The sequence below is a fragment of the Oncorhynchus masou genome, chromosome 17 (assembly GCF_036934945.1).
Source record: "Oncorhynchus masou masou isolate Uvic2021 chromosome 17, UVic_Omas_1.1, whole genome shotgun sequence".
NCBI lineage: Eukaryota > Metazoa > Chordata > Actinopteri > Salmoniformes > Salmonidae > Oncorhynchus > Oncorhynchus masou.
Genome location: NC_088228.1, coordinates 13,656,533 through 13,668,879, shown reverse-complemented (window position 1 = coordinate 13,668,879; position 12,347 = coordinate 13,656,533). Strand labels below are relative to the sequence as shown.

Sequence of the window (12,347 nt, the reverse complement as noted above, 5' to 3'; positions counted from 1 at the left end):
GATTTTATGGATTTTTGTTTTAGATTCCGTCTCTCACAGTTGAAGTGTACCTATGATTTAAAAAATTACAGACCTCTACATGCTTTGTAAGTAGGAAAATCTGCAAAATCGGCAGTGTATCAAATACTTGTTCTCTCCACTGTATATGGCCAATATACCACGGCTAAGGGCTGTTCTTAGCACGATGCAACGCGGAGTGCCTGGATACAGCCCTTAGCCATGGTATATTGGCCATATATCACAAACCCCTGAGGTGCTTTATTGCTATTATAAACGGGTTACCAATGTAATTACAACTGTAAAAATAAATGTTTTGTCATACCTGTGGTATATGGTCTGATATACTGCGGCTGTCAGCCAATCAGCATTTAGGGCTCGAACCACCCAGTTTATAATTAAGCAATAAGGCACGAGGGTGTGTGGTATATGGCCAATATACCATGGCTAAGGGCTGCTCTTATGCACGACGCAAAGCAGTGTCTGGATACAGCCCGTAGCTGTGGTATATTGGCCGTATACCACAAACCCCCCGATGTGACTTATTGCTATTATAAACTGGTTACCAATGTAATTAGAGCAGTAAAAATACATGTTTTGTCATACCCGTGGTATACGGTCTGATAAGCATGGCTGTCAGCCAATCAGCATTCAGGGCTCGAACCACCCAGTTTATAATAGACAGTATACCAGGTGTATGACAAAACATTTATTTTTACTGCTCTAATTACGTTGGTAACCAGTTTATAATAGCAATAAGGCACCCTGGGGGTTTGTGGTATATGGCTAATATACCACAGCTAAGGGCTGTATCCAAGCATACCACACCCACTCAGGCCTGATTAATTATACAATCCGACTGTAGATTTTTTTTTGTATAGAATATAGGTAGGCTACTCAATGTTTGATGGGATTTTATACAATAGAATGTCCACATACCATCAACTCTAATGACAAAGGCTATGGAATCGCTTTCTATTAACCTACCTCGCGAGGTAAGATTGGTGAAAGCGTCCATGTTAGACTCTGTAACTGTCATGTTTATTATTAAGCTACCTACGTATACATTTAATCCACAACGTTGCAAGGTAATTACTGTTATTACTCCGATGTATTGTTGGCTACATGGTCTACTACCCAAGTGACTTATGGTCACAATTGTGAGTGCTTCAAATATTCTCGCAAAGACCAAAAACAGGACATCAATGCCTTTATATTGTTTTGAGGAGACTAAAATTGTAGCTCGACTAATCAATAGAATTTCAGGACCTCATGTTGTTTGGATGACACGTCCCATCGGTCAGGTTGGAAACGTACCTCCTTGCATCTAGTTATGGCAACAGAGCGCCACTGGAGTTTATGGTTTAATGGGATGTAGGCAGTACTGTCACGTTGGCTTTGCCTTTGCTGACACCTTGTGGTACAATGTCCTACAGTGTAAAACAGGCTCAGCATAAAATAGCCAAAACAACAGCAGTCAAGAAAGTCCATAGTAAAATTGCCTGAACAAACATGGCCTTTGCTTTGCTTCTAGGCCATTTTTTTAATATATATATATATATATATATACACACACACTAACAAGCAAGCAATTTGAGTTACAATTTGGGTTTTATCGACTGTTGAACAAAAAGGAGGGATGGTGATATAGGCGGCAAAGTAAAGACCACGTTAACCAACAGTAAACAGGTGATCGAAAGGCATTTCAGATACAGGCTGCTGGCAGTGAAAACAAAACGTTTGAAATAAATGAGTTCACTTGTAATCCATTTTTCTATTTACACATTTTGAAAGATTTGACCTCAAGTTACCGTATTTCTCCTTTAAATAGTCATCAAGCATCTGAGAAAAATATGTTTCAGGCAAAAACATGGATACAACAAATCGCTTGGAACCGTCATCCAACTTAGAACCTTGGGCCTCTTTCTAGGGTTCCGACTTTCCGACCTGAAGAACACCGATGTCATGAATACATTTTTTCCCCCGAGATCCCAGTTGTCGTTGTATACATCATCACCCAAGACTCTGTGGAGAAAGACAGCTCATGATACTGCAGATCTGATGGCCTGTATAGTGTGTTTTATTTCCAATACAACAGTCTTGAATTGAAAGCAGAACAGGACAGTCATTTATATGCAAGCCTATGCTCTACAACAAAATACATCACAGTTGATTGTTCATGGAACTGTTATTGGTTTGTGAAAATGATATTCCTTTGTACACTAGTTATTCAAGTCAGTATGACTATCAGGGCACTGACAGTAACGATTACAGCTACGCTGTAGTCTGTGGGAAATGGACTCCAGTATGTTCCTTCACATTGCGGTTTTAATACAGTATTTCAAAGGAAAGGAAATAAGTTGAAATTGGCATGAGAAAATGAGCAACTATTGTAGATAAAGACACTGTGCTTGAAAGCTTCCATGTACAGAAGGATATTTACATCCATCTAAATGATACGCATCATAATCCCATGTAGCCTCTGCACTGCCGAAAAGTATTTAAATCAGGAATCTAGAATCAGTTTAAAACTACTTCAGGGCAACTTGAATGCCAAAACAATCTTGTCATATTGACACTACAGTAATATAAATATTCAGTAAGATTGAGCCCCATCTGTTTTTTATTTTTATTTATTGAAATGCCAGATTGAGAATTTGGAACAAAGGCACTTAACCCTCATTGCTCCTGTAAAATCGCTCTGGATAAGAGTGTCTACTAAATGACTATAATGTTAAGAGCTGATAGGATGTTGTTGCAGTCTACACACTTAGATACGGAGGTTACTATGGATAGCAAACAGGGTAAAAAAAAAAAAATTAAGTCATTTACACCAAATCCAATTATTTTATGAATGCCATAAAATTAAAGACCATCTTTCAGCATAAAGCCTTACATGATGTAAAATTAAATACAATATTATAATATACAACTTTAACAAAATAAAAATGTCAACACACCATGTTGCAACAGGTTAAAATATCTTGACAATAGTACACAAACAAAACAAATAATTTGCAACTGAAACTGCAGTATAATACATGGATCTAAGCAAAATATACACAATAGTTGATATGCATAAACATGTACTATATCAACACACAAATGAAAATCCTTTGCAAGATTAAGTACTCAACTGTACAATATCTGCAATGGGAACTTGAGCAAAATACAGTTTTTGCATAAACAGTAACACTATTCTTATAATACAAGATTAAAATGTCCCACACACACAAGAATGTTAAGCACAAGATCCAAAAGGTCATAAATGTTGAGTTGGAAGCCACTGGTAAGGCAGGGCTCGGGTGTAGGAGCTGGGATGGACCACAAATGTACAGTAGCTCGGCCTTGCTCCTAACCTTAATGATCTACACTGAACAAAAATATAACATGAAAAGTGTTGGTCCCATGTTTCATTAGGTGAAATAAAAGATCCCAGAAATGTTCCATACAGAAAAAGCTTATTTCTCTAAAATGTTGTGCACAAAGAATCTAGAAGCTGATTAAACAGCATGATCATTACACAGGTACATCTTTTTGCTGGGGACAATAAAAGGCCAATCTAACATGTGCAGTTGTCAAACACAATGCCACAGATGTCTCAGAGTTTGAGGGAGTGTGCAATTGGCATGTTTACTGCAGGAATGCCCACATGTTGCCAGATAATTGAATGTTAATTTCTCTACCATAAACCACCTCCGTCATTTTAGAGAATTTAGCAGCACGTCCAATCAGCCTCACAACCGCAGACCACGTTTATGGCGTCGTGTGGGTGAGCGGTTTGCTGATGTCAACGAACAATTGCATTTGATCAATTAATATTTGAATGCACAGAAATAAATGTGACAAGATCCTGAGGCCCATTGTGAGGACCACTTCTTTTAATAAGGTATCTGTGACCAACCAATGCATCTCTGCATTTCCAGTCATGTGAAATCCATAGATTAGGGCCTCTACATTTATTTCATTTGACTGATTTCATCATATGAACTGTAACTCAGTAAAATCAGTTGCATGTATATTTTTGTTCAGTATAAATGATTTTCTTTTAGTGGAGGGAACTCTACCAGATATCAGGGATGTTCGCTCTCACCCCACAAACACACACAAACAGAGTCAAATGCACAGCAACACACACACACTTTCTCTCGCACGCACTTATGGTCACAGTCAGAGTCTTGCAAACACTCAGGTTGGGAGTAGTGATGAAATAAACATTGACACAACCTGGCTTCAACACTTAAATTATCATCAAGTAGCGGCATCACACCGATAGATAGATCTCTGCTAAATGTTGGTACCCTTTTAGGGCAGTGAAGTCTAGTTCATTCATGAGACAACTAGGTGCTTCACAATGACTAGTATCAGAGAAACAATACCATTATACAAAAACACTGAAATGATAGTCAGCTTTCAAAACAAATAAACCACTGGTTGAAGTGTGAGGCATGTGTTGTGATCGGCGATCACTAGCCTTGTGCAGCAGTGCACCATATGCATTGCTTCAGACTATAACGGGAAACTCGGACCTTCAGGGGAATGCTTGAAGACAAACTCGTAGTGCATGTATGGTTTGCTTGCTATTTTCTTTTGATATACAGGTAACTGCCAAAATAAAGAAAACACTTGCGTAAATGATGGATACAAAGTATATTGAAAGCAGGTGCATCCACACAGGTGTGGTTCTTGAGTTAATTAAGCAATTAACATCCCATCATGCTTAGGGTCATGTATAAAAATGCCCAGTTTTTTCTCAGGGACTTCAAAAGAGGGGTTTCATAGGAAAATAGAGGGCTTAGTCGCCAGATCTCAACCTGATTGAAGACTTATTGGAGATTATGGAGCGATGCCCGAGACCACATTTTCCACCACTATCAACAAAACACCAAATTATGGAATTTCTCCTGAAATAATGGTGTCGCATCCCTTCAATAGAGTTCCAGACACTTGTTGAATCTATGCCCAAGCACATTGAAGTGGTTTTGGTTGCTTGTAGTCAAGTTACTGAAACAGAGCATGCTAAGCTTGTTTCAAATATTAGCTTACATGCTAAATCCTAGTGAAAAAGCGTTAATTTAATCAAATGCATCTACTGGAGAATTTTATTTAATGTTCAGTGTTATGACACCAGTTTTTGATCGATTGTTTTCAAGCATTCCCTTTCAGATTGTAATTTCCGATACAGGCTAAAGCAGTTTGGTTTCATTCTACAAAAGACACAGCAACAAACTTAAAACTCTTTAAAGGCCACAACATGATATCCGTCTTTCCTTCAGAGACATCTCCTGTTTGACAGGCTCTATAAAAAGACTGACCCAACTGTTTCTCTCTGTCCCCAGACCATAGAGCCCCCTTGAGGGTCAGCCTGTAGGATTAGGGTGTGAGGTGTTTGGATGGGGAGTAGGGGGGCTCCTGTTCTTTCTTCTTGGTTCTGGTCCATATCAGTTTTCCTTTGGTCTCCATCTTAGATATGCCCAACCAAGTCAGTCACTTCCCTCTTTCTCTCCAGACAGGAAGGGGAGAGGCTAGCGTTGTAGCATATAGACCACCATCTCGTAGGTGGACATCATGATGGCGGTGTTGGGGATCTGGCGGACCAGATGGGTGGTGAGACCGCGGTACAGGGCGCGGTAGCCCTCCTCCTTAGGTACTGTCAGTAATGTCTGGAAGAAGGAGCGGTACTTGCTGCCCTCCTCTCGTAGCCGGGTGCGGATCACCTCTACAAAGGGAAGAGAGAAGAGGAGAGAAAAGGGGGAGGACAGGAGGGGAGAAAAAAGGGGAAGGGGGAGGGCAGGTGAGGAAAGGGGGAGGGCAGGTGAGGAAAGGGGGAGGGCAGGTGAGGAAAGGGGGAGGGCAGGAGAGAAAAAGGCAGGGGGAGAGGAGAGAAAGCAGGGGGAAGAGGATAGACTGATTGACTTATTAACCCCGATTCAGTTTAAAAATATGTATCATTGGCGATACAAATATATCAAACAATAACCATAAGGGTGATACAACATGCATACCGTGGGGGTAGGCGAGAGAGGTGGCACAGGTCTTGGAGGTGGCGGCGGCCAGCATCATGCCCACAAAGTCTGAGGCATCCCTCACCGACTCGTCCTCGTCCTGATCCATGCTGGCCTGGGCCCTGGACTCCATCAGCTTGCGCTTGATGCTCTCATAGATGACAAAATGGATGACCGTCTCGGAGATGCCGGCATACGAGGCAGACATACCCCGATAGAAGCCCCGCCAGCCCTCCGCCTGGTAGACCCGCCGCACACACTCAAACGCATTCATGCGCCTCTCGCCACGGTTCCTGTGGTAAAAACATCAAAAACAAGATTTTATTTTACCTCTTTAACCAGGCAAGTCAGTTAAGAACAAATTCTTATTTACAATGATTGTCTACTGGTGAACAGTGGGTTTACTGCCTTGTTCAGGGGCAGAACGACAGATTTGTCAGCTCGGGGATTTGATCATGCAACCTTTCAGTTAATAGTCCAACGCTCTAACCACTAGGCTACAATAAGCATGACAATGCATAACATACAGTATTTAGAGAACCAACAAAATATGAAACAGCTGTGGATTAACGTAAAAGCTTAGGGAATTAAAATTGGCTGCATTCCGACTTTGGGGAATCAAAGACTTTTACAGCATGTGGCCTAGATACAGCCTCCCTCCTTAGTGCTTACCTGGCATCCAGCTGCAACCGGGTCTTGATCAACCAGATGGGATTGGTTGCCGTGATAGCAGTGAACCCTGGGAAGAAGAGTTCAGAGGTTCAGACAGGGGGAGTGACTGTGTGAGAAGGACTCAGCCTATCCAAGGACAGAGATATATACAATGGGGGGTGTATTTCACAAAGCACCACCAATGAGTGAGCCAGCCATCTAACAACTGTATTTCCTGGATGATAAAGGAAGATCAACTTGAATATAGGGAAGGATATTACAGATTCAATACTTGCAGTAGTAACCCAACGACATTCAACTTCAGCTGGCTTTATGAACTAGAAAAGTAAGAGTTAGAACTGACTGCTGGCCTATCTATCGATCCTGCATTTTGTGAAATACAGCCCCGGTGCACTCTAAACATTTCCTTCTCAACTGGCAGCAGTGTGTGTAAGATTTGTTGACATCTTTAAGCTGTGTTTATTGGCCTTTTACGAGCGGTTTGTTTACCTCTGTTTAACCAGGCAATCTTGTAAAATATTTCCTTTTAATCGCTGGTGCTCTGGTACCAGAGATAAAACATTTAAACTTGATTACCTTTGTTAAGGGCAGACTGTTCCACACAGGAATGGTATTATATGGACTGATTAGATTCCTCAAGGTTATTACAGTACAGGCAAAAACTCAGCTTAAAGATACAGTCCACATTCTTCATATTTACAAGTTGCAACAAATATAACCAAGATATAGCCTATAATTACTATTCCTTAGTGTTAATAAACAAGGTGGGCCTGAATCTCATGTACACGGAAGGCACTACAGAATGATATAGAATAGTGCTATGCTATTGTTCAGCCCCCTCAATGAACATCATTATTATACTTCACTCTGATTAAGTGTGCCTGATAAAATACTACCATTTAAATTAGTCAATGAATTGTGTAAATGTAATTTGAACAATAGTAGCTAGCTCCCAGATGAGGTGAGCTCAGCCCTACAGTAGGCCTACATCTCAAGAGAAAGTCATTGTGTGAGCCTCAGCTGAAGGCCTCATTGGCTGCCATGAGGAAACTAAATGGAGTCAGGCCTTCTTGAATTATTCAAGAGGACCAAAGAGGGGAAAAAAAAAAAAATAAAAAAAATCACAAAGTGGACAAGTTATTTCCCAGAGAAACTAGGTGTATTTATGAATACCAAAACATTTACTAGTTTAATAGTGTTATTAATAAGTTGCTTGTACTAAATTTGGGTTTGAATTATTATTTTTTAAATAACAGAGACCAATGAGTCCCCTGACAATGCAACAAGTCAGTATGTTAATTCACACAGGAGTGTTGTTATGTCATATACATTACAAGGTATCTGACAAATGTGTAAGGTGCAGGTCATTCTAGTGTGATCATAATGTGTGCATTCTTAAAAGACAGACAGTAAATCCTGCACATCACTTGTGCTCTGTACCAATGTGGTCAAGATACTAAATCTCCAAACAGGAACATAATTTAAAACATGACCATTTGAAAATCAACATACATTTAGATCACTACATAGCATCTTCTCTAAACAAGAAACCAGGGGACGTCTACAGTACAGTACGCACGACTAGAGCTTCTACTGTATCAAGGGACACAGTCCTAAGGAAACTGCATGAAGAGGATGACAAGTCTGTTGAAGAAGAAGAAGAAGGAGATAGCGTCTATGGCGTGTACTCACAGAGTAGGGGCAAAGCTACTCCGCCTCACAGCTGCAGCTAGAAGCCTGCAGATATGGGGGGGCTGAGGTGGCGGGGGCTCTCCCCCCTCACGCAGGGGTGAAAGCTACAGTAAATCCCTAAAATGACCACAGTCACACACAGGCAGCAGTCAACCAACCAACCCACCCACAAACTCCCTTTATTTACATAGATGAAGAGGAAACCTACCGATCCTACCCAATCCCTGTATTTTTTAACAGGTAAAATAGGATGACAGGTATCACCCCCATCTCCCCCAATCTGATATAAACAGGTAAGATCCCCCAAAGCCTCCCCAAATCCCCCTTTTTATATATAAACTTAAGAATTCTCCCCACTCCCACATTTTTACCCAGCCTTTTTTAAATCAACCAAGGTGGGGGAGGAGAAAAGGTGTGTGTGTGTGGGGGGGGATCTCTTCCTCCCCACTCTAACCCTCAAACTTTTGACCTTACCCGACCCACACCGGTTTTAAAATGCAAGAGGCCGTCTTGTGTTGTTTCTCTCCCCTAAGTTTTGTCAGGTACTGTATGTTGTTCTTGGTAAGGGAAGAAACATGCAAATCTGTCGTAAATGAACATCCCCCACCAGTATATTCATTATGTGCAGGACAAAACAAACATGTGTGGTACACAATAATAAAATACATTTCAACGATGCTACAGGTGCCAATCATTGTCAACCAATGGCATCATTACCACAGTCACTTTTATTGATTCTAAACAGTAACGATGGGGTCAAATAAAATGGGGGACAAAGTCAACAATGAAATAGTCACAATAAATGAATGAAATGCTAACCTTGTCAAGCAGACTTAAGTCTATAAAATGACCAGCTTTGTTAAGTGTGCCCGATTAAATTCTACCCTATAAATTAGTCAATGAATAGTGTAAATGTAGTTTGAACAATAGTAGCTAGCTCCCAGATGAGGTGAGCTCAGCCCTACAGTAGGCCTACATCTCAAGAGAAAGTCATTGTATGAACGACGTCATGTGTGAGCCTCAGCTGAAGGCCTCATTGGCTGCCATGAGGAAACTAGATGGAGTCGGGCCTTCTTGAATTATTCAAGAGGACCAAAGTTAAACGGAATATCGCTGAGTGGAGAATTTGTTTCTCTCTGATAAACAGTGTTGTTGAATTGGCGTATCACAAGAACCAACCATCGGTTTCTGATCGCCTGAACAACTTCTAAAAGTTACGCATTAATGCCATTTTTATGTTGGACAAAGGACTGTGTGGAGGCAAGATGTCTCAAATACATAGAACTTTCCCCCCAAATGAAACATATTACTGGAGTGTCAGCCGTTTCACATCTAAACTAATTCAATGGCGTGACCTAGTTCCAGTGTTATTACAGCACAGCACTACAGTCATCTGCTATAATGCAGTGTGCTTTAGGCTGAATGGGGCCCTCTATTAAAATATGATAGATGTGATATCTGTGCACAAAGAGGGTCACATATTATGCTCGAGGGTGTCAGAGTCCACAACCTAGTTCAAGGCTTTTGACATACTATGGGTTCCTGATCCAGCGTAAATTAAACACATGAACTAGCAAGTCTATACAGGAGGTCTATGGACAGAAATAGACACTAGGCCCTGAGCAAACTGTGGTTGTGTTGAACTCAAGAGAAGGCCACTCATACTCATGTGTTACATTTACTAGGGAAAATGGTTTAGATGTGCAGCTGGAGAACAGTTCTTAGCTCCACTCCTCAACTCCTATAGAAAGGGTTCAGGGAGTTGAATGACTGTGCAAAATGGCATGATTTATAGGCCAGTAGTGGGTATGATTATGAATCAACACCAAGTATACCAAACACTAGGAACACCTTCCTAATATCGAGTTGCACTCCCCCCTTTTGCCCTCAGAACAGCCTCAATTCGCCAGGGCATGGACTCTACAAGATGTCGAAAGCATTGCACAGTTTTTCCAAGTTGCCTGGATGTCCTTTGGTGATGGACCATTCTTGATACACACGGGAAACTGTTGAGCGTGAAAAACCCAGCAGTGTTGCAGCCTGGCACCTACCACCATACCCCGTCCAAAGGCACTTCAATCTTTTGTCTTGCCCATTCACCCTCTGAATGGCACACATACAATCAATGTCTTTATTGTCTGGAGGCTTAAAAATCCTTCTTTAACCTGTCTCCCCCCCTTCATCTACACTGATTGAAGTGGATTTAACAGGTGACATCAATAAGGGATCATAGCTTTCACCTGGAATCACCTGGTCAGTCGGTCATTGAAAGAGCAGGTGTTCTTAATGTTTTGTATACTCGGTGTATGTTGTCTAAATTAAAAAATGGTCTATTCATTCTACATCTGTAATTGAAAAAGTCAGTAAGCATGTTTCTATAATTTGTACTTGAAGAACTGGCACTATATCAAATTTAAAAAAAATGCTGACTAAAAAGCATCTTTGGGTAATTATTCTACATCTGCATGTGTAACTGAGGGAAAGGATTCGGGTGTTTCAAATCATTCTGGGAGTGCCATAATCCGATAGGGATTTCCTAGTGTCTGGAACTAGGTTGTCACCGATAGCCGATATCCTGAATATAGACATACGTATGTCACATGAGTGATATCTACAGCACAGTGGACAGTATGGTCATCAGACGAGGGCAGACGTAGGTTATTTAAGTTCAGCGATGTACATCTGTGGTGTCAGCGATTCAAGAGTAAATGACGATGAACCAAATAAGGACCCTCAAACCTAATAGTGACAAGGTTAGCATTTCACTTCATATGCCGACTAAGAAACATCTAAAAATGCGTATTGTTCATGTACCTTCAGTGGGGGTGGTAAACAGGCTGGTAAAAAAAGGGGGAAGGGGTACAGTGTATCAAGACTGTGCAATCATGTAGAAGGAGATGAAAGAGCTGCAAACCAGCTAGTGACCTATAACCAGCATTATCATTATTAGCATCAATAGCATCATCATCATGGTCATACCAGTGAAAGGAAATGGAGTGCTACCTGAGGCGTCCGGCCGGTGTGTCGCCGCGAGGCGGGGGGGCTCCCGCACTGAGGGCCCTGACATGTTAGCACCCTGGGGCCTTTACTACTGTACACACACAGCATAGACAGCGCTTGAAGGGCCAAACTCACTGTTTAGCAACAAACTGGTACGTTAACACAATTTAGGGTCCTTCGAGAGAGTCGAAGAGCTTCAAGAGAAAAAACTGGGGAAAGTGGGGGTGGGATGGAAAGCACAACCCAAACTTTGAGGATGTTATTTATTGCTGGAACAGACAGCTAGCTAGTGAGGAGTCTTGTAGTTGTATGTAGTAAAGCGTTGGGCCTCTTCCAAGTTGGCTGTATATAATTGTAGGACAGAAGCAGTAATGTGGGTCAGTGGGTCTATTTGCCGTGTGAAATCACAAGAGCAGTTCACTATATGAGTAGAAGTAGTAGAACATGTAACTGACAGTGTTAACTCTGTGCTTTGTCTTTTTCACACTGTCTTTTCTTACTAAGTGCTTTGACAGAGAACACAGATTTTTTTTTTTGACATACAACTTAACTACAATATTGAAGGGCAGAATAACCTCTTCACTTTCACTATAGATATAAAGTAGGGTTTATACTAGAGACTGATCCTGAAAGTCTTCAATTGTGCTTTCGGGCAAACCATCTGTGGTTGATATTCAAAACACTGGAAAACGTCCACAAGGCAACCCATATAGTGGCAATGTCTAACACCTAGCTGGATAGAGGCTAGAGCAATGTTAATAAAATATTGAATTATCTTCAAATTAACAGGAAACCCCATTCACCCCATAATGCAAGATAAAAATGTACAAAATAAACATTTAATCAAATAAACAAATATGGCCAGTTAATTTAAAAAACAAAAACTAAATATCTTTAAATAAATACTTAACATATCCCCTTTTCTATGGAATCAGTCAAAATAAAATAAGTAGCTGGAAATTAATTGTCTAAACAAGTCAA

General features: G+C 40.9%; 1 protein-coding gene across 1 annotated transcript in view; it reads right to left on the bottom strand.

Annotated features, from left to right (window-relative positions):
* Positions 1-2,061: 2,061 nt before the first annotated feature.
* Positions 2,062-12,347, bottom strand: part of slc25a36a (solute carrier family 25 member 36a) — a 31,254-nt gene continuing 20,968 nt past the window's right edge. The window contains exons 5-7 of the mRNA XM_064992408.1: positions 6,675-6,741; positions 6,003-6,295; positions 2,062-5,716 (exon numbers count right to left, since the gene is read on the bottom strand). Of these exons, the coding sequence (XP_064848480.1) occupies positions 5,523-5,716; positions 6,003-6,295; positions 6,675-6,741 (554 nt within the window). The 3' untranslated portion in view covers positions 2,062-5,522. The remainder of the gene's footprint in view (positions 5,717-6,002; positions 6,296-6,674; positions 6,742-12,347) is intronic.